Source organism: Sporobolomyces koalae, assembly GCF_050403365.1.
Source record: "Sporobolomyces koalae JCM15063 DNA, S_koalae_JCM15063T_v1_ctg4, whole genome shotgun sequence".
NCBI classification, from domain to species: Eukaryota; Fungi; Basidiomycota; class Microbotryomycetes; order Sporidiobolales; family Sporidiobolaceae; genus Sporobolomyces; species Sporobolomyces koalae.
Genome location: NW_027481767.1, coordinates 523,697 through 544,769, shown reverse-complemented (window position 1 = coordinate 544,769; position 21,073 = coordinate 523,697). Strand labels below are relative to the sequence as shown.

General features: G+C 55.4%; 8 protein-coding genes across 8 annotated transcripts; 5 read left to right on the top strand and 3 right to left on the bottom strand.

The window, feature by feature from the left end:
* Window positions 1-219: 219 nt before the first annotated feature.
* Window positions 220-1,711, top strand: JCM15063_000383 (uncharacterized protein; the record flags this gene model as incomplete). Its single annotated transcript, XM_076676501.1, has 6 exons — window positions 220-671; window positions 743-818; window positions 879-940; window positions 1,015-1,266; window positions 1,340-1,431; window positions 1,509-1,711. The coding sequence occupies 6 exons, from the start codon at window positions 220-222 to the stop codon at window positions 1,709-1,711; spliced, it is 1,137 nt and encodes a 378-aa protein (XP_076536482.1).
* Window positions 1,712-2,289: 578 nt separating this feature from the next.
* On the top strand, window positions 2,290-4,197 carry JCM15063_000382 (uncharacterized protein; the record flags this gene model as incomplete). The annotated part of the gene is made up of 8 exons (XM_076676500.1): window positions 2,290-2,420; window positions 2,491-2,575; window positions 2,648-2,708; window positions 2,778-2,895; window positions 2,960-3,062; window positions 3,137-3,334; window positions 3,417-3,834; window positions 3,935-4,197. 8 exons carry the CDS (start codon window positions 2,290-2,292, stop codon window positions 4,195-4,197), a joined length of 1,377 nt encoding a protein of 458 aa, XP_076536481.1.
* Window positions 4,198-4,441: 244 nt separating this feature from the next.
* Window positions 4,442-6,736, bottom strand: CUB1 (Cub1p; the record flags this gene model as incomplete). The annotated part of the gene is made up of 10 exons (XM_076676499.1): window positions 4,442-4,653; window positions 4,713-4,740; window positions 4,831-4,926; window positions 5,006-5,044; window positions 5,132-5,191; window positions 5,281-5,828; window positions 5,897-6,094; window positions 6,168-6,261; window positions 6,319-6,550; window positions 6,693-6,736. The coding sequence occupies 10 exons, from the start codon at window positions 6,734-6,736 to the stop codon at window positions 4,442-4,444; spliced, it is 1,551 nt and encodes a 516-aa protein (XP_076536480.1).
* A 384-nt stretch (window positions 6,737-7,120) lies between these two features.
* On the top strand, window positions 7,121-9,839 carry JCM15063_000380 (uncharacterized protein; the record flags this gene model as incomplete). Its single annotated transcript, XM_076676498.1, has 6 exons — window positions 7,121-8,886; window positions 8,954-9,171; window positions 9,248-9,289; window positions 9,365-9,475; window positions 9,550-9,604; window positions 9,692-9,839. 6 exons carry the CDS (start codon window positions 7,121-7,123, stop codon window positions 9,837-9,839), a joined length of 2,340 nt encoding a protein of 779 aa, XP_076536479.1.
* Window positions 9,840-9,954: 115 nt separating this feature from the next.
* Window positions 9,955-11,609, bottom strand: JCM15063_000379 (uncharacterized protein; the record flags this gene model as incomplete). Its single annotated transcript, XM_076676497.1, has 4 exons — window positions 9,955-10,086; window positions 10,184-11,191; window positions 11,264-11,426; window positions 11,497-11,609. The coding sequence occupies 4 exons, from the start codon at window positions 11,607-11,609 to the stop codon at window positions 9,955-9,957; spliced, it is 1,416 nt and encodes a 471-aa protein (XP_076536478.1).
* A 157-nt stretch (window positions 11,610-11,766) lies between these two features.
* On the top strand, window positions 11,767-12,556 carry JCM15063_000378 (tropomyosin; the record flags this gene model as incomplete). The annotated part of the gene is made up of 5 exons (XM_076676496.1): window positions 11,767-11,769; window positions 11,850-11,864; window positions 11,936-11,988; window positions 12,074-12,461; window positions 12,530-12,556. 5 exons carry the CDS (start codon window positions 11,767-11,769, stop codon window positions 12,554-12,556), a joined length of 486 nt encoding a protein of 161 aa, XP_076536477.1.
* Window positions 12,557-12,781: 225 nt separating this feature from the next.
* On the bottom strand, window positions 12,782-14,067 carry JCM15063_000377 (uncharacterized protein; the record flags this gene model as incomplete). Its single annotated transcript, XM_076676495.1, has 4 exons — window positions 12,782-12,948; window positions 13,025-13,353; window positions 13,453-13,608; window positions 13,691-14,067. 4 exons carry the CDS (start codon window positions 14,065-14,067, stop codon window positions 12,782-12,784), a joined length of 1,029 nt encoding a protein of 342 aa, XP_076536476.1.
* Window positions 14,068-14,908: 841 nt separating this feature from the next.
* On the top strand, window positions 14,909-20,906 carry JCM15063_000376 (uncharacterized protein; the record flags this gene model as incomplete). The annotated part of the gene is made up of 9 exons (XM_076676494.1): window positions 14,909-15,535; window positions 15,603-15,841; window positions 15,909-17,457; window positions 17,523-17,761; window positions 17,862-18,242; window positions 18,294-18,381; window positions 18,451-18,585; window positions 18,648-18,788; window positions 18,864-20,906. The coding sequence occupies 9 exons, from the start codon at window positions 14,909-14,911 to the stop codon at window positions 20,904-20,906; spliced, it is 5,442 nt and encodes a 1,813-aa protein (XP_076536475.1).
* Between the last annotated feature and the right edge of the window lie 167 nt (window positions 20,907-21,073).

Here is a 21,073-nt window from a genome sequence, read left to right as displayed (position 1 = left end):
GCTCTACGTGCACGTACTTGTGGAGCACGGGCAGACGAGGGGCTCGTGCTACCGGGCCGCCTCCTCCGATCTCTGGTGCTCTCTCTCTTGGCTAGAATCCGCGACTGATCCGAGCGGCCCTGGCCCTCTTGCTTCCGAACAGCAAGTTCTAGACGTTTCGGTCGTGCGCGAGCCTCCTGCTTGAAGGACGACGTTCTCGGTCCACGACTTGAGCCGCACATGCCTCGACAGTCGAGTGCACCACCAGATTCTCCCGAGCAGCCTTCGTCGCGAGAGCTATCTTCTCGATCTTCGACTACCACAAAGACGATAACCGATCGGGCTCAACTAGTCGATCAAGTCGAGGCACGACAGGTTTCAATCGAAAGGGTTCCTGCGGACGACGATCTCGATAGTTCGGCAGCTGCGGCGTCTTCCCTTTCCACGGTCTCATCGAAAGAAGAGGAGCAATCATATTCGCGTTCGCAGCAACCTACCCGAAGAGCTTCGCTTGACCCGGATACTGCGCAGGTCACAACGTCGAGCGACCCTGCAAGACGCAGGGTAGAACCGTTCGCCCTCGAAGATTCAGACTCGGATACACGCTCGAGCAGACAAAGCGAGCACAGAGGGATGGCAGACGACGTACTAGAGCCAACGACCAGCGAGGAGTCAGATTTTAGGACGGGAAAGTGAGTTGATTCCAGCAGATTTTGACTCCTCCTGAAGGGAAAAAAACATCACTGACGGAGGGGCGTCGTAGACATTTTGAGCTCGTTGTGCGGCAACAGCCCGAGATTGGAGCCGAAGCTGGACTTGGAAAGGTGACGCTGGGAAGGGTAAGCCTTGATCTGGCTTGAATGCATCAAAAATCCGGGCTGATGCAGAGATATCCACAGCTTCCGATAGTTCCTGCACCAGTAGTACAGCTTCTCGTGAGAGACGAGTCAGGCGAACTCATGTCAGTGTATTTCGAGCTTCAGACTCAGCCACTAGCGTCAGGAGCTGACGCGGTCAATCGTTTTTCATCGCCAGCGATGTCGAGCTACCGTACCTCTTCTGCTCGTGTGTACTACGAAACGAGGACGGCTCAGAAACCGTAGAGTCGAGCATCGTGGAAGGCGGTGCTCCCGGCGAGGACGAGCTCTCGCCCTTGATCGGCAACCTCGTACGGAATCCACATCGAGTACAAGATCTCGAAGGAAACACGGTTACGCTCTTGGTCTTTGAGGATATGAGCGTGCGCATTCAAGGGAGGTTCACGCTCGAGTTTAGACTTGGCGAAGCGTATGTCGCAAGTTCCTGCTCTTTTGATCGACTGACAGAGCGCTGAACCCGAATCCTGAACCTGCTGCTCCAGCCGAAGTCCCAAATCTCCGATACTTGCATCGGTCGTTTCTGAACCGTTCAACGTCGTCGAATGGAAAGAGTACCCTGGTCGGCCGGCAGCTGGTGCGTTTGCCCTCTCTGGCTCGTTTGCTCGGTCTCGTGCGCTGTTTTTCCTGACGCTTAATCGTGATCGCGATCAGACATTGTGACCGACCTTTCGCTGCACCTGCACCATCAGGGCGTACCCATGTACATCCCTCCTCTTGTCCTCTCGCAAGGTCCGGCGAGCCCGCCTCCGCCCAGTATGAACCCATTCCCATCTGACCATCCTGACGAAGACGATCTCGCCGCTTCAATGCCACTGGACGAGGATGGAGAACTACCGCCCCCGAGTCCGCCGTGATTCCTTCAACCCGGCGCTCGAGCCCAACTATCTTTATTTCCCCGCCCATCTTTCGTCTTTCGCCTTGCAAACTCTTCAAGCCAGCTTCTAGTTATTAATACTGTACTGTGGATCATTATCATATTTATCTGCATCGCACCTTGATACCCTGCAACTCGTCCCACATTTTCGCGCTCAGCCCTCTCGATTCAAGTGTACGGATGGTTGTGGACTTTGGTGAAGTCTCGAGCGTTTGCCTCACCTCAGAGGAGTTTATACATACCGTTAGAAGACCGCTCCGAGGTCTCGCTCGAGCTCGCGACAAGGGAATTCGCGTAGGGTGGCGTCTCGTTGCCTGCTTTCCGTTGCATATGCCTGCTTTCACCTTTGTACCTACCTGACGAGTAAAGTCCAGAATGGGGAAGAGTGAATGGAAAAGAACGCTCATACCCGGTCATCACTAGGCTAAAGCGTCTCTTGCTCTCCATCAATCACGAATGTTTCGACGCGTGACAAGCCACCTCCCATTCGGCCCTACTTTGAAGCCCTACCAGCTGTCGGCTACTCGCCGACAGCGCCCAGCGTCTGCACGCCGCCAGATGTCGACTACCCCACTCCCGGCTCGTCCCGCTCCTTCGCAAACGGACCGGAACGCAAACCTGCGAGCCCAGGTGTCGTCAAGAGATGGAAAAGTGATTGTACAGCTACCCGATGGCACCACGACGAGTTTGTGCGCAGATCCCATTCATTTCGTCCCTTGATGATCATCCTCCCTTCTAACTCGGCTTGGGGTTCCGCAGCTCGCCCGTATGGCTTCGAGATCACTGTCGAGAAGCGCGTTCGTACCACCCAGCTACGAGACAGCGCCTTGTCGATACTTGCAAGGCACGTTCGCTTTCACTCTCGCGTTCGCGGCAAGATCATTGCTCTCACACTGATATCGTCCTGGTCCTGTAGATCCCTCGGGACCTCCGACCCACTGAAGTCTCGACGAATGAGCGGGGTCTGCACGTATCGTGTAAGTTCAGGCACTTTTTACCGCATGCTCTTCCCACGAGACTGAACCCATTGCTCGCTATGCATGCAGGGCCTTCATCTTCGTTCGAGACGGCATACAGCTCTTTCTATCCTTGGTCGTTCCTGTTCGAGTATGCCTACAACCCGCCCCTTTGGTCCAAGCGAGACCCCGCCCGACCAAGCAAGCGGTTAGTCCGATTTTACCTCTAATCTGCCATGGTTTCGCTAGACTGACCCTCGAGTCTATTGCAGGACAACGCTATGGACCAGCAGCATCGCTCAGGAGTTACCTACAGTGAATTACGAGGAAGTCATGCAGTCCGAGAAAGGCGTCTATAAATGGTTGAAGCGGATCGTCAGTTTCTTCCTCGGCCCTCGCTAGCCTCTCCTCTGTGACTCGGACATCGTCGCTGAGATCTACTCGAACAGGACGAGTTTGGCTTCTCTCTGTGTTCGGGGATCCCGCCTACCCCCGAAGCGACCGAAGCACTCGTTCGTCGGATAGCGTTCATTCGGGAGACGCATTACGGAGGATTCTGGGATTTCACCGCCAACCTCGAACATGGAGATCTCGCGTACAGTGACGTTCGGTTGGAAGCTCACACTGACACGACCTACTTCACCGATGTGAGTCCCGAACTCATGTTCTTTTCACACGATACGTAAAGGGAGTGGTTCTGACGACGACAAGGTGACACGGTCATTCTAGCCTTGCGGACTCCAACTGTTTCATCTGTTGTCGCCTGCGACGAGTCACACGGGTGGACACAATTTGCTCGTCGATGGCTTCCGAGCTGCTTCAATCCTGCAACAAAGGCATCCCGAAGCGCACTCGCTCCTATCGACCATTCCAATCCCAGCTCACGCGTCGGGATCCGGTTCGGCTTCGATCCCTTCAGGAGTTCACATGCGACCTCTTCGACAGTTTCCGGTACTCAATTACGACCAGGATGGACAACTTGTGCAGGTACGATGGAATGGCGACGATCGTGCGGTCCTAGGAGGTCCCGGAGCGCTCGAAGGGGACAAGATGGATGAATGGTACGAAGCACTTCGAGTATGGGAAACGATCTTGCGATCTGAAGAGAGTCAATTGTGGACTCGCATGGAAATGGGCACTGCAATCAGTAAGGATGGACCAGCAACACTTTTCTTTTTTTCTCTTTACAATCCAGTTGATCCAATTGACGCATATTCCTGTTTTGGTATTCATCCGCGCTTTGACAGTTTTCGACAATGTACGAGTCCTACATGGAAGATCGGCGTATTCGGGAAAGAGAAGGTTGTGTGGAGCGTACATCAACGGAGACGATTATCGATCTCGTTTGATCGGACTCTCGCGTCAATTCGAACCGGAACGATCGAGCCCTCGGTTCGAACCCCTCGCTCAATTTGGGATTGAACAAGTCGTGCGAGGAGGTCGAAAGTCGACAGAATCTTTGGTCGAGGGAGAACAAGGGAACGAGAATGTCTGGCAAGGGTACCTCTAAATTTCGGTGGAAACCTTCTCGACAAGGGGCGAGTTCCTGGCTACAGACGGTTGCGGAGGAAAAGTTGGGGATTTTTTTGTCTTCCGACTCGACACAAAAATGCTACAAGAGCTCTAGGAGAGGTAAAGAAAACTCGAGAAGAGGGCACAGAAAGGGCATTGAGTAGTACTGCAAGTAATCTCTTGGAACACTGTAGAGCGAACCCACACAGAGACAGAGAGAGAGAGAGAGATTGAAACGTTTTTCAGTCTTCGTCTTCATCCTCCAAAAGCATCATCTCGATGATCTCGTGTGCCTCGCTCAACAAGGCGTTCAAAATCGCTTGACCTTCCGGGATGGACCCATCTCGACCTTCAAACTTGCCATCTTTGCGCAAAGAGTCGATCTGGTACAACGCGAGTTGGAACGGGTACAGATCTCGAGGCGTGAACGGTCCTCCTTGTTTCGCAACTTCGACTGTTGTCGTCAAGCAGTTCAGTCACTGCAAAAAAAGGATGATTTCGGTTGGCACTTACTGAGACATCGTTTGATCGTGTTCAATTTCTGTTTTTGGATCAAATTCAAAAGCAAGATTGAGATGTTTTCAGTTTCAGTGGGTATGGTGACAGGGTCAAATAGTAAGGAAAGACGAACGTTGGCGACGGGCATGAGTTCTTCCGAAACCGGTTCTGAAGACGCCATCAGTCGGTAACACAAGCCGTAACATCTCCTCAACAAGTACAGTAGGACCTGTTCATACACACAGAGAGAGGGAAGCAGTCAGGTCACAGGTCAGAGCTGTGTAGCGAGAATCTTGGGGGAAACTCACGAGCTGTCCTTCTGGCACGTTGCCCTGAGAGTCACGGAACTGGTAGATGCAGAAAGCGAGAAATTGCAGTGTCAGAAGCCTTCGTCGGCAATCGAAGAATGGGTCAGGAACGTCTATGAGCCTCACCTTGCCATCCACCCGCAATGCATCAACCCTCGACAGTTCGTTTTGAAAATTGTACAGATCCTGTTCAATGACGGTATGTGCGCTCGTTCAGCTTGTCTTGCTCGAGGAAGCAGAGTTTTTACGACGGGGGTGCGAGTGGGGGAACTGACGGTTTCTCGAAGGGTCCATCGGTGGGTCAACACGAGCCTCTCCAACTGGGCCTTGATCTCGCTCAGACGGTCGTAGATCGCCTGCAACGGTCCTCTTGCAACGTCTTCCTCTCCCTCGCGGGCTTTGATGTCTTGACAGATGTCAAAGTTGTCCTGCAGCAACCCTGCGAGGAGGGCTTGGCCTTTTGGGGGTTCAAAGTAGTCGTCATCGTCGCCATCATCTCCTTCTTGCGCGCCTGGATCCGAGGTCGAGGGCGCGGGAAGCGGAGTCACCGTGGAAGTCGGAGTCGTGTCTGGATCCGCGACTTGTGGTCCTGAACTTTGTGCGGGTCGGGCCGGTCGAGGAACGACGAATTTGCCCGTCTTGGTACGCTTGTCTTCGATCTGTCTCAGTTCGGTAAGGATCGGATTCAGCTCCGAGATGGGAGGTCGAGGTCGAGCGGCGATCGATGCGAGCAAGCGGCGCAGGGTGATCAGGCGTTGATGCAGAGGGTACAGTTCGGGCGAGAGTTGGGTCAGCGAGACGCAGAGTTTCTTGACGAGTTTGTCTTGGGTAGAAAAACGCGAGTTTCAGTTTTCCCCGATGTCACGTCCGGAAGAGGGAGGGTATGCATACCACAAGCCTCCCATCGGTCCAAGATGAGTCTCGTCATGGCTTTCTCCCGCTCGAGTTCCTCGTCCTGTTCAGAAAGAGTCTCGCTCGACGGAGACGCAGACGCGGTCGGGTCGCCTTCTCGAATGATCTCTTTCAGTTCTGCGAGGCGAGACTGGAACGGTTTCAGGTCGGCTTCAGTGTAGATACCGCTCTCATTGACTGCAGAGTCGATCGAAAGGGGGGAGGTCAGGGGCTGGGAGCCATGGGAAAGGGAGTGAGAGGCAGGACTCGCGGTGGGTCAAGAGTCGCTTCATGGTGCCGAGCTGACAGAACGTGGCAGGACTCTCTCTCGACTTGCCAATCCGGAGGAAGAACAGACTCAGAAGCTAAGGTACGCGCATGAGCGGATGGCCTTGTGAGAAGAGAGAGAGAAAGGAACGCACCTGAAAGACGTCGGACAGGATCGTGTCGACGCGGTTCTCCTCGTGCGGGGTTGACACTGCGTCACTCGAGTCGTCCTGTTCGCTGTCGTCTGTATGGGCCTGGCGGTGCTGTTCGCGAATGTCGTTCAGGCGAATGACCTGCGTCATGAGCGACGCGTAGATGTCGAGGACATCCTTTGCGCGGAGGTACTCGGTTCGGTCCTTCTTGAGTGCGGTCAGTCGGTTGCGAATACTGTCAACATGGGTGCGAGGGCAGAGTGAGATGACTTGATCAGGATCGACTCGACGAAGACGACGACGACGACGACGAGACGCGAGCTGCGGATTGCTCGCGCCTCGGGATTGAGAGGACAGCGAGATATGAAGGGACTGACTGGACGAGCGACTCCAACACGGGCAGCTCTGATTCGGGTACCATGCTCTCTCGCTCGCGGGTTGATCCAGTGCTCGAGTGGCGGCTATGACGGAGGGATCAATGGCACGAGTGGATGCACAGGCGTGATGCGCGAGTGTTAGTGCGAGGCGAGGGTGATGAGCGAGGCGGTGATTAGCAACGATCAAGTGATCGAACTGTCGGCAGCGGGCGCTCGAGAATATTCGCGCAGTCGCAACTCGCGCGTGCATTCTCTCGCTGCGGAATCTTGCACGCCTGCACTCCTCACCTCGCTCCAACTGCTACATCGCGCACTCTGCTTTCCTCGATTGAACGGGTGACCTGAATCACGAGCCGTCTCCTCGTCCGCGCTAGATTGGAGATTTCCCCACCACCGCGTGTCTCTCGACCCCACTCTCGCACCGCACCATGACCGCCACGCTTTCGGATGGTCCGATCCTCTCTCAGCAAGACATCCTCGAGCTGCCCCGCCCTGCCGCACCAGTCGTGAACCCTTCTGGCACCCGCGCCGTGTGGCCCTCGTCGTCCTTCTCGTTCGCCCACCAGCGCACCACGCGGCAGTTCAACCTCGTCCACCTCGACCAGCCCGCAGCCACACCACAAGTGATCAAAGCCAACCTCGACTCGTCCGAGGTCGCATGGCTCGACGACTCGACCCTCGTCTATTTCACTTCTGCTGCCACCCAATCCACCCCTGCCGACCCGGACACAGTCCCAGCCACTCGCGTATACGCGTTCGACATCGAGTCACACGAAGAGTACCTCTTGGGCCAGTTCCCCGTCCCGCTCGACCACCTCTCCACCCACCTCGTCCCGCCCGAGCACGGCCACGACCACGCCGACCCGACTGCCCTTCTCGCATTCTCTGCCGTCGTCTTCACCGAATCTGATTCGAGTCTGTACTCGTACCCGCGTGAACACGCCGAGTACCTCGCCCGCCAAGCCGGCAGCGACGTCCGCGTGTACGACCGCACGTTTGTCCGTCATTGGGACGAATGGACCCCGACCGCCGGGCAGCAACGTCAAGTGTTTGTCGTGCGCCTGAGCAAGAACCCTCGCGACTTTGCCACCTCGCATCCCGACTCGGACGACGAGGAAGGCTTCGAGAAGGTCGACCCGAACGAAGGCAAATGGGCGTTCGAGTCGGAACCCAGCTCGAGCTCGTCGGACCTCAACAACGCAAACGAGGGACACTCGCGACCGAAACTTCTCGCGCCGATGCGGGGTACCCAGCTCGAATGTCCCGTCGGACCCTTTGGGTCGGCATCAGATTACTCGCTCTCGAGCTCGTCGCTCGCGATCCACGCCAAGGACCCGCACGTCTCGCCGTCATGGCACACTCGCACGAACGTGTACCTCTTGTCCCTCTCGCCCAAATCGGAATCTGATCAACACCCGCGCATGATCTCGGTTGGAACTCAAGGCGCTTCGAGCTCGCCCGTCTTCTCGCACGATGGCAACCGGCTCGCGTGGCTCGAGATGCGACAGGATGGGTACGAAGCTGACCGCAACCGAGTCATGCTGTACCATGTCGAGTCCCACCAGCGCACGGGCCTCACCGAGTCCTGGGATTCGAGCCCGTCGAGCCTCGAATGGACTCGGAACGATCAAGCACTGCTGGCGACCACGCAAGAGCGTGGTCACGTCGTCCTGTATCAGCTTGGACTCGAGGACCAAACTCACGCCTCCAAGACGAAATTGACCGAAGAGCATTCAGTCACGAGTGTCAGTCCTTTGCCCGGGGCTCGAGCGCTCGTCTCGATCAACTCGTTCACCTCGCCAAACGAACTGTACCTTCTGTCCCTTCCAAACGGCGACAAGCACGACAAACTAGAGACCGCATCGAAGGACACGAAACCGACTCTCAAGCGAATCGCAAGTTTGACCGACAAGCTCCTGTCAAACAAGACCCTCTCTCGCGGGGAAGAGTTCCTGTTCCTCGGTTCAGAAGGTCAAGAAGTCCATGGATGGATCCTGTTCCCTCCTTCGCACTCGAACCATTCGAACGCGGGCAACCGGGACCAGGAAAAGGCACACAGTTACCCACTGGCAAACATTTGTCACGGAGGACCTCAGTCGGCTTGGAACGATTCGTGGAGTACTCGATGGAACTTGCAATCTTATACCGCACAAGGGTACATCACGGTCGCGATCAACAGAACAGGATCTACCGGGTGAGCCCACCTTGTCTCTGTGCAGGATCATACTGCTCACCTCGCTGGTGACCGTCTCTCTCTTCAGGTTTGGACAAGAGTTTTGCGACAAGATCCAAGGCGATTGGGGAGGTGCACCGTTCCGCGATCTCGTCGCCGGAATCGAATTTGTCAAAAAGACGTGGCCCGAGATTGACCCAGAACGCATGTGTTCCCTCGGAGCTTCGTATGGAGGGTTCATGCAGAATTACATTCAGGGGCACAACGACGCGTTTGGGTTCAAATGTCTCGTCTGTCACGATGGAGGTCAGCTCGCTTTTCATTCTTCTTACACGTTTAGTTCCCAATGCTCAATTTGGGTTCTCTGCATTCCGCGCAATAGTGTTCTCCCTCTCTCAAACGTACTATGCGACAGAGGAACTGTGCAAGTCTTGGTTTCTCTCCTCCACTCTCCTCACTACAGCTGATTAACCCGTCTTGTTCGCCCGGTTGATAATAGATTTCCCCGAACGCGAATTTGGAGGAGCACCGTGGGAATCAAACTCGAACTACTCGAAATGGAGTCCAGACAACTTTGTCTCGAATTGGAAAACCCCTCAACTCGTAATCCGTAAGCTCTTTATTCCCCCCTCTCCACCTCGTGCGGGGATGGACTTTTTGAGATTTTTTTTTGGTTACTCTCAGATGGAAGTAAGGATTATCGATTGGTTGAATCTGAAGGGTTGAGTGTCTTCAACACGTAAGTGATCCTTCATTTCCATTCGTTTGCTCACTATTTTTTTCGGCGAGAGCCTGACCCAAGAACCGTGGCTTGATTACTTTTCAGACTTCAACGATTGGGAATCCCATCGAGGTTGATGATTTTCCCGTCCGAGAACCATTGGGTGTTGAAACCTCAAAACTCGCTCAAATGGCACGACGAAGTGTTTAGGTGGATTGGGGAATGGACCCACACTTCTTCAAGTTCCAAGTAGAAAGCGTTGAACGGTTTTTGCTACAATGTTTTATATTCGAAACAACAACAACATGATGATTGACGTAAATAAGCGATGTTTTTTGTTTTTGGTTTGGGTAGGGTTTTCTTTCCGTTCATTCTGTTTGTTTCTTTCTGGCGAGGTACGCTTCCATTTGCAAGTAATCTCGATTCGCTCGATCCGCTTCATTTAGGTTACTCTTCTTGTCGTTCCCAGAATCTTTCGATTCCTGTCGCTTGAGTTTCTTCTACAAGACCACACCACCACACACGCAACAAGGTTCCAGGTTTCAGTATTCGAGAGACATCATTGGAGAGAGACTGGAAAAGAGGGGGGAGACTGACGGCTTTGCGTTTCTCTTCTTGTTCTGCGAGTTTGTCGAGTTCGAGCAATTCTTTGACACTCGGACCTCGACTACCACTCAACGGAACCAACTTTGTCACGGTCGACCCTTGACCATCCTCACCATTGTCATCGTCATCGTTGTCGTTGTGCGACGAGGAAGCAGCGAGATGAGAAGCTTGACGTGAAGCGAGATCCGACATGGAACCCGGAGCAGTTGATTCTCCTACACGTCGACCTTGTTCCTCTTCTTGATCTTCTTCATCCTCGAAATACTTGCGTTTGTTGAGAGCTGATGGAGGTGGGAGAGAACTTTCTCGCTTGATGGTGGTCGTCGTTGGTGCTTTCGAGGGATTCGAACCATCCGGGTCGGACGCATCCGATTCCGAGTCGTAACCTTTGTAAGATCCGGCATCTCCGAAAATATCGTCATCGTCATCGTCGTCGTCGTTGCCCTCGTTCTGCTTCGACTGATCTGGCGGGTTCGATGAAGCAGCGGTAGTAGCGGTGGGCGCGATTGGTTTCGACGTCACTTCTTCAGGGGCGACAGGCGGAGGAGGCGGAATCGAAGTAGAACTAGTCGTCGTCGTCGTCGTCGTCGGCTTTTTCTTCTTCTTTCTCAGTTTCTTCTGAGGTTGCTCCACCTCTGTCGGACTAGTCGCTCCGAGTTTCTTCCAGCCTTTGCCCAATCCAGAATTGGTTTCACTCGATCCTCGACTCGCCTTCAGTTCCTGCAACAGCTCGTCGCGAGACTTGGTCTTCTTGTTCTTCTTGGTCGTCGTCGAGGGCGCAACAGGGTGTTCCAATTGCTGATCGAGTAGGAGTTCGACATCTTCAAGTTGGTCTTGTTCCTGCTGCGCGAGTTGAGCCTTGTTGCGTTCGAGCAAAGCCATGTCGAGACCTTTGACCAAGATCGAGTGAGTCGCGTCGCCGCCCAAGTACTGGCGTTGCTGTTCGAGTTGCTTGCGCTCTTCCTCATCGCGTTCTGATCGCGCGCGTTGCTCAAAGTCCTGGCAGGAAGGGAAATGGGGGTTCAGTCCAAAGGAAGGGCTAGTCGGGGAGAGAGAGAGAGGAAACGTTACCTCGAGGAGTTTTTCAGCTTGAGCGAAATCTCCATCTTTGCCAGCCCTACGTTCAGCGGCTCGATCGCGGTACCTCGACTCGTCCGCGCTTGGCTTGGACGGTTTGTTCAGTTTCGACTTTCCGCCAGCGGGTCTCGGTTTAAAGTCGGTCGGTTTCGCTTTCCTGTCACAGCAGAGGTCAGAATCGAGATCATGTCTCGAGTCTGCTGATGGCAACAGAAGAAGGGCCTCACGAGTCGTGAGCCGAGAGCGAGCGTTTCGGCGGCGCTTGCCCGAATCTAGAACTCGCCGGGCGGCTCGTGCTCGTCGAAGTGGACAGCAGCTGACGGAATTGGTCCTGATCCATCGAGTCGGTCGACGCGAAGGGTTGGGTGGGAGAGAGCGAGATGCGTTTGAATGATGAAACGAGGGATGATTCACCGCACTCGCGTCGTCGTCGTCGAACACGCTTCCTTACTCCTCTTTCTCCCCTCTCGCCCTCCCTCGCATCTCTTATCACCAACATGGTAGGCTCACCGTGTCGCTCGATTGTCTGCTCCATTCGCTGACCCCAGACTCGCCTGCTCGCCTAACTGCGCGTGTACAGGACAAGATCAAGGAAGTACGTTGACCGACATGCACTCGTCGCATCTTAGGCCCAACCGACTGACCCGCTTTGTCGTGTTCTCTCAGCGTCTCGCGTCTCTTCGCGCCGAAGCCGATGCTGCCGTCGCGCGAGCAGAAGAGTCAGTTCCCCCCGCTCTCCGTGCCTCGCTCTCGTCCGAACACGCGTCTCACTCGTCTCCTGCATCGTGCCTCTCTCGTAACCAGGGCGGAAGCAAAGGCCAAGGCTCTCGATCACGAGATCATGACAAAGGACCAAGAGATTGTCTCGCTGCAACACAAGATCTCGAACCTCGAGTCGGACCTCGACAAGGCCGAGACCAAGATCAGTGAACACAAAGGTCAACACGAGGATCAAGAGTCGCACAAGTCGGTCAACGAGACCCTCACCCGCAAGGTTCAACTCCTCGAGACCGAACTCGACACGGCAGAGAAACAGTTGCGCGACACGACCGACAAACTCCGTCAGGTCGATGTCAAGGCCGAACACTTTGAACGTCAAGTCGCGCGCATCGAGGCAGAGCGCGACTCGTGGGAGAAAAAGTGCGAGGAGGCTCAAGAAAAGTACAACCAATCGAAGCGAGAACTCGAAGAGGTATGGAATCTCTCTCCATTCTCATTCTCTCTCTTTCCCGCAAAACTTATGCATTCGCTCCTCGACAGGTTGTCCAACAGATGGAATCCATCTGAGGTATCCTCAGCTGTCTCTCTCCCTGCTCCTCTGTGTTCTGTTTTGTCTCTTTTCGTACCTTCATCCTCTTCGTGCTTCTTCCTATATTTGTGAATTCTTGCGCAAACATTCCTCTCTCTCTCTCTCTCCCTTGCAACGTTCTGCTCGACGCAATCAATTGCGTAACGCACCTCACGATCCCGCGCTCACGTGAATCAAGATTGAACGTGAAAAGATGTTTTTTTTTACAGTTCAATCTGTGCTGCCGTGCCTCCTCTCGAGGCAAAGTTGCTTCCGATCGACGAGGACCAGTTCGCAACCACGTTGTCACACCAACCTTGTCGAACTGCGACGAGGTAAACTGACGAGAGCAAGAGCAGAACGAGCGTCCACCTCAACGCAACGATCGCATCTTTTTTTCCGAATGCATCGAGAGGTCAGGTTCATCTAAACACACAAGTTGTGAGGCCTTCAAGGAAGCAGCTCACCGTAGAACCCAAACGTGATCTTCTCGCCTCGACTCCATTTTTCCCAAGTGCCGAGCATCTTGCCTTCCCGCAACAGTTCAAACCGTGCATGGTGACTCAATACGGTCCTCGACTCGAGGTGGTACACCAACAAGTTTGGGACTCCCAGCACTTGCCACTTGTCACTCGTGAGGTACACGCGACTGAACGGACGCAGGTACAAGTTCTTCGGACTCGATTGCGACGTTTCTTCCTCGAGGTCACTGTCTCCGGCCAACAGGAACGGTTCGAGTGGAGGTATTGTCGGGTTCGTCGCATTGGGTTCGTCTGGGTTCGAGCCGTCGTTCCATCTAGCCAAAGAGAGAGGGGTCAGGTTCTTTCTTTTCATTTTCTTTCTCCATTTTCCTTCGACAGAGCTCGAGAGCGAGGATCGAAGGGTTTCAACTCACTCCATCGACAACCAGTTCTTGTCCTTCGTGTTGAGGTCGTACGCAGCTTTCGTCTCGTCGATCGAGACAAACACGACTTTGCACTGGTGTGGGAACCGCCGTTGAAAGTTGGCGACCAATTGAAACGGTTCCTGTGAAGACCCTCTCCAAATTGCCCTGTTGCCACCGCAATCTCTCCCAATCGTCAGCTCATGTGCAAAGGCGGGTCCGAGCGAGAAGAACCACAAAAACTACGTACCCAAAGAAGAAGAGGACGACTTTCGTATCGGCAGTGAACTCTTGTTCGAGGTTGACCATGGTACCGAACCCGTTCCGCAGCCTCAATCGGCGCAAGAGTGGATCTCGGTGCGTGTAGTATTCTTGAGGTGGTTTGTACGGCATTTGTAACCCTTGTTTGATTGACGACCTGCGACGTTTCGGTTGAGGTCTTTCGAGTCCGATACGACTCGTCGAGGCTTCACTACCGGTGAGAGATGTAGAAGTCGTTGCGCTAGAAGGAGTCGCGGCGGCAGCAGCAGCGGCAGCAGGAGTCGGATCGGCCGAGGAGAAGGTCGAGGTTGAATGAGACGAAGCGAACGAAACCGTTTTCGTGGGAGGCGATGAAGGTGAACTCATAATGACCGACTCGGCAGACGACGCGTGTTTGAATGTCGTAAGCGAGCCCGAAGGTGCCGCGACGGAGGGGTTCGGGGATGACACACGCGTGAGTAGGTGGAACGCACCCGACGCCCCCCCGGACTCGATTTCTCTCGGCGATGATTTCGCCGAACCTCTTTTTCAGATCAAACTCGCACCGCCCTCGCCTTGATTGACCTCGTTAGCAGGTGGTCACTGTTGTTTTGGAAAAGCGAAACACCAGATCGGTATCCTCTTCTCTGAGTCTCCGCGGAGTTTAAAGAAATGTACCGTATTGCCGGAAATCAGGTGCGCCTCTGAAGGTTTTGACCCGAGCTTGTCCTTCCGAGCTTCCTGAAAGAGGTATAGCTTCCCATCAAGTCGACCATGACTATGCAGAAGCGGAGCAAAAACTTGGAGCGAGCTTGGTCCGGCTCGTACTTACGCAGATGAGCGGTCTGTCAACTCTTGCCATGTCGTATGTAAGCCATCAGTATCCGGCAGTTCTCTGCTGCTATCGTACTACAGTACGGAACGTCTGCACAGCTAGTCGACCCCCACTTTCGGCTCGTTGTCTTCAAGCCAGCCACCTCTCGTCGCGGCGCCTCGACGCTGCGTGCCGAGACTTACGAGCTAGTGGCGGTTGACATATCGACTTATTCTGCGAGGTCTCACTTCTCATCTCTGGGAACGTACCAACGGTCGGATACCCGCCTCCTTCCCCTTCCTGCGGACCTCGCCAAAGATTCGCCTGTTCCCACTCTTATCTCCACATCGTTCGATTCACACATTGTCTCTAGCCGCCTCTCGGCATCGCCCTCGATAGCTCGGATCAAAGTCAATGACGACCTCTCCACCGCTCGCGACTCCCAGCCCAGGCGCAGACACTGCCTCGTTGTCGTCGTTCCTCGAAGCCCTATCGGCCGCTTCGTCCTTGCCAACTTCGTCAAAGCGACTTTTTGCGTCAGAGCAGCCTCACGTCGACGAGACGGACTTGAACAGCGCGCAAACGAGGGGCACCGGAGCGACAGGAACGACCGAGACCGAAGGTCACGCTACTCGAAGTATCGTCGAGAGTGTCGACCGGAGGGACCGACAGGAGGGGAGCGCGAGCGAGGCCGGGAGAACGAGCTGGGTCAACCTCGAAGAAGAGGTTTCCAGCGATTCTTCATTGGCGGACGCGGTACAGGAATCCCTTCGCTTTCCAGAGGTGCACGAGCCGCAGATCACCGCCCCTCAGCACAGCCACGGAATAATGGTCAAGAGAGAGGAGTCGGAGGAGGAGGAACCGATTTGCATCAAGCTGGAAGACCCCGATGGCGACTACCCGCAGAACACTTCGCTCTTGCGCGTGACAAGCAGTCAAGAGGCTGAAGGCCTCGATCGCAGTGTGACGAGGAGCCAGAGCGATTTTACAAAATGGTTGGAAGACACGATGCGATTCGCGAGAGGCGACGGAACTTCAGTCGTTGCGTTTCCGCTCTTCTCGCCTGCACAAACATCCTTTCATGCTGACACGATGCGTCTTCCGCCAGCTTGAAACCGATGATGCACTGTCCTCGATCATCGAGGCAACCCGACAGACTCGATTCGGCCACTCGACCAGTTCGACGCAAGACTTCGCCGAGGGCCCGATCGAGCTTGAAGATCCTCTGCCCTCGGAGCGCGAGCTCTCATTCGAGGTCAACGATGCTCCTCCGAGCGAGACGAGATCGGACCAGGACATAGACGAGAACATCCCGGCCAATAACGACGAGGTGAAAATGAGCGAGCCGTGCGTTGTTCACACCCTATCTCACCCTAGCACGCTAGCGACTCACACGGACTGTTCCTCCCCTCAGCTCTGCACCCATCGCTAAACCGTCTCGCAACTATGCATGGAAGCTCTTGTCTCTTTCGCTATCCGTTGCCCTCGCCTACTCGCTCCATCGCCAACGCGACCTGTCTCGCTCGCTTCGTCCAACGCCTTCGACCCGATTTGTCCCTGCACCCCATGACAATTCGACCAGGGTGTACAGTCCTTTCGCGACTCCGCTTCCTGTGGCCGACACGTTCGCGCTGCCGATCTATGCACTTTTCATCACCGTCTTGACGGCCGTACCCATGTCGATGCATCTTCTTCTTCGCGGTACCCCGAGCAAGGAACGCGAGTCGGCGGACGACAAGTCTCGTGCGCAGTCTCCACTCATCGAAATGAACGGTGATGGTATCCTCGCGGCGCGTGAATGCCTCTCGAGCGGAATCGAACACTATAATGCCCACCGCCTCGACGCTGCCACTGCCGCATTCGCCTCAATCCTCGATCTCGCATGTGCGCCCGACGACAAAGCTCGTGCAGCGGAATGGCTCGGACGCACGCACTACCGCGCAGCGCGACAAGCAGGTGATGACCTTGCCCTGTTCGACAAGGCCGCGAAGGCGTTCGAAAGATCAATTCGTGCGGACCGGACTCGAGCGGAACCGCGAGCGAGGTTGGGCAAAACAAAATACCGGATGCGGGATGATCAAGGCGCGGTCAAAGCGCTCAAGATGGCACTCAAGCGGGACGAAACGCTCGCATGGGCTCACGAATGGCTCGCCAAGGCGTTGTATCGGATCAAAGAGACACCAATCAGGATCGTCAAGAAGCATCTTGAACGGGCGATCGAACTCGACTCGGAATCATACCGAGCCGAAGCGTTCCTCGGGGAGATTCTGCATCTGTCCGGCAAGAACGCTTCAGCTTTGCTACACCTCGAGCGCTCGAACAGCCTGAGGTTCGATCAACCTCAAGTTCACGCGAGGATCGCGTACATCGCGAGCGAACAAGTCAAGGTGCAACTCGCAAAACGGCACTTGCGCATGGTCCTCAAGACCCGCGATCGTGGGAGGCAGGACGACTCTTGCCCGGACTCACTCGAGGCGGTGACGGGGATCTCGCCCTACTTCTCGCTGTACTTTACTCTATCGATGTCGGACAAGGAGGAACGCATCCAAGTGCTCGACCAAGCGCGCGCAGAGTACCCTCACGACGACCTCGCTCAGGTCCTCTACGCGATCGAGCGCTCTCCCATTGATCGGTCTGCGCTGGTGACTCGCTCCGAGCAACTCGCTAGGCGCGCGGACCGATTCGAAGACGACCTCTACGCGCGTGGGCTGTATATTCTGTCCTTGCTCGGGCTCGGTCCTTTGGATCACCTAGCGATCGCGATATTGCCACAGTACCTGAAGCGTACGGAAGAAGGATTGGAAGGATTGACACAAGGAGCGGGAACAGCAATGGAGCGAAGAAAGCAGGCGTTCCTATGGATGGCGCTTTACGAAGCCGCAGCGAGACAAAAAACCATGATCGAAGAGATGAAGGAGGTCGAGGTGGACAAGCAGGACAAGCACGGAGTGACACGCAAAGGGGTCAATTGCAAGCCTGCGAACAAGGGCCGCGCGCAAGTGACTCTACAGCCGTTTGTGTCCCCTAGGTCAAAGAGGACGGCGAAGGTGGTCTAGATCGATTTTGGATGACTGTAGCATTGTTTGTGTATCCTTATAACGCCAAGTTTCAGTGTTCGAATTTCGATGTCGCGCGAGAAGAGTCTCCGAGCGCGAGCGCGCGGAGCCGCAAGCCCATTCCGACACTCTTCACGGCCGACTCACTGCCATCCCAGTGGCGCTCTCTGGGAGGTATGGACCGTGATCTCGGAGCTATACGGAGACCCTCGTGAGTGGCTAGTGGCCCGATCTTTCGTCGCTTATCATCATTCAACCGTCGCCTGATCGCGCTCGTCTCGACCCGGGTCTACACGCGTCTTTCTGTGCAGGTACTCGTCGAGGTCCAGTTCCCCTAGTACTACGCTCACCCACAAGACTCCGCCGTACACCCCATCGAAAGCGCTGCACGCCTCGCCTTCCCCTTGTTCTCGCCATTCCCCGCGCCCGCCACTGACGCCGACCGACTCTCCAACCTCGTTTCTGACATCTGCACTGGGAGGATTGACTCTGAGAGATCTGAACTTGGACAACGGCACATCGTCGCCCGACAGGACGAGGTATCAGAGGGGTTCACTCAACAAGTCAGGGGGAGCGCATCCTACCCCCGGTGCACTCGGTCTGGCCAACATGGCGTCGCAGCAGACAGAGACACATCAGACTCTCAAGTCTGCTACCTCTTTCGAGTTGGGTCGTGTCTCCTTCAGCCTGCAGTGCGTGTCCCCACGGAACTGACCTCGTTTCCTGCTTCCTTCTTTCGACAGTGAGCTCGCGATTCTCGCAGTCTCATCGGGTATCACAGAGCTGTCAATGACCATACAAGAAGTGTCGACCCTGATCTTCGAGATCCAGGTACATACGCTCATTCTCGCTCGTGAAGCCTCGGAAGTCAGGACAGGAACTCACTCGTCTGTCCTGCAGGAATTGCGGCACACGAGCTCGGCCAGTCGTGCTTCGAACAGCACGAGCGCAACAGAGTCTGCTTCGCTAAATGCAGTCAGCGAAATGGACAAAGCGCTCATGAACCTCGACGCTCGTCTCGAGCAAGTCGGCAAGGTGCGCTCGAATCTCGTGTTCCGTTGCCACAGTCAGGACTGACATTCACACTCAATCCTCAGGAGTTCGCCGACATCGAGACCCAGATTGGTCCAATACTTGACGCAGCTCCGGCAGGGAGCGATTCGGGCGAAGTGTATTTTCTGCGGGAGAAATGGAACTCGACGCTCGACGAGTGGAACTCGGTCCAGGCAGATGCCGACGCAAGTCCTTCACTTTCTCAGAGCAATCATGATTGTGTTCTCAAGCTGAACTTGTATATTCCTCTACGGATGCAGATGCTTGGCGAGGAAATGAAAGAGGACAAGTGGCTCGTCGTCTTCAACTCGGTCATCAAGCAGGCAGAGGACATGATGAACTCGCTCGAAAAGATCCTCACTCAGTCCCATCAGTTTGCCTGGGATGTCAGCCGCAGGACGGGCAGGTCGAGCTCCTCCGCGACTTCCGACTCTGGCCCTATCGTCGCGAGCGCAAGTACCAGCAGCGTTTCGTCCCTGTCACACTCGCCAAAGAACAACATACCACCTCGCGATATTCAGGCGCTCCTGTCGTCCTTCATTGCGCTTCACCGGAGCCTGCACGCAAAAGTCAAGTACTACTCGCCGGCATGTGATCGCGTCCTCAAGATCCTCGGCAAGGGGATTGCAGACCGCAGCACCAAGAATGGAGAGGTCCTCCGGCGGTTTGCAGAGATGAAATCGAGGTGGAAAGAATTGCAGGAGCGGGTCGTCCGGGTCGAGGCCGAGATGAAGGGCGTCGAAGACACGTTGAGGGAAGCTGCCGGACCCGATGAGGACCAGGACCGGGAGAAGGACAGATCGAGGCAAGCAGACCTCGGTAATACCTTGACGCCGCCACGGGAGCCTCCTGTAGGACGTATCTCCCCTCTTCGCAGACTTGCAAACAAGATCAGTCCTTCGACGACCCCGACTCGGCCCGATCGCTTCTTTCGACAGTCTTCACTTGGAGCTTCGATTCCGTCGTCGTCGGCTATGCTCGCTTCATCAAGCAGCAGTTCGACCTCTCCGTCGACTTCGAGGGCACGAAGAGATACAACTCCCACTCAGACACCGCCTCGCCCGCCCAAGAGCGACAAGCGGATAGCTTCTCCTGCCTCACCTGCACCTCAGACCCCTTATTCGCGCCCACCACTCAGTCAGCGACGCAGCGCGTCGGCCCTGGCTGCAAGCGTCGGCTCACCGACAGCAGGCGCCACTGGACGGCCGATACCGCGCAGAGCCATTTCTCCGATGCCGACACCTTCACTCGCCGACCGGCCACGATGGAATCCCTCGACAAAGCGGACCGACGACGACCGCGAGGTCCTAATGCAGTCGGCGCTTGGAAACGGCAGGCCTTCAGTTGCAGGCACTCCTCGGAATGGTCGCAATTCGTCAATGGGCCTTCGAGCCTCGTCTCGCTTGTCGATGAACTCGTCTCTTTCGAGATCGTACAACGGGGCTCGCCCGGTCTCGCCAGCGTTCTCCGATGCGTCTTCAGCCATTCGAGAGCGTCCGATGACCCCGAGCCGGATCCCTCGTCCCTCATCTGTGATTCGACCTCGCAGCACGACGCCTTACTCTCATTACGATGGACCAGACAACACGAGTATCATGCAGAGGATGGCTTCTTCACCGTCAACGACAAATTCGGCCATGACAGCAAATCGCAGTCGACCTCCTGTAGCTCCATCGCGATACTCGATGAGTCGATCCACCGGGCCTCCTCGTTCATCTTCCGCTTCTCTTCTACCGACGGTGGGAGGGCTCAGTCCTCCACGTGCAGTTTCTCCAGCTCCGTCTGCTACATCCTCGTCTTCGCGAATCGCCCATCGAGAACCTGGCTTGCGACCGCGCCCTGTGTCTCGCCTCTCCTCAACCACGAACCCCAAGCTTGGAGGGCAAACCACTCCACGCGCGAGCATGGCCCGCCCTGTGTCCTCCCTCGCATACGATCGAGCGGGAGCGCTCTCGCCTTTACCGAACGGGGACTCGACCGCCACGGCATACTGTCCCAACCCTCTCGATCCTCTCGATCTCGCCGTTGCCGACATTGTCAACTCGCTCCCTCTCGCTCTCTACGTCGAACGAGTTGAACCAGCATTGACTCGAGCGCAAGCAGCTCAAGTTGAGCTGTTCAGCGCTCGGTACGTGTTTAGCCTCTCGCCGCTGCAGGACCAGCGGAAAGCCGTGTTGCTCAAACTCGTTGATCGAGTCGGTCCTCGAGCGAAGAAGGGAGAGCGCAAGGTGTTGGCGAGAGTCGGTGGAGGATGGCAAGACCTCGAATCTCATTGTTTCTCGTTGATCGCGAGGGCAGGTTAAAATAAGTTAAAATAAAATCAGTTCCCGTCCTCGATTCTCTCTCTCTCGTTTTGTTCTCTCAGTTGCTGTTGTAGACTTCTCTTCGCAATTATCGTTTATCTCTGTCGAAGTGAGGACAGGATCAAGGGTTCCAAGAACATCAACCGATCGTGTTGCAAAAAACACCG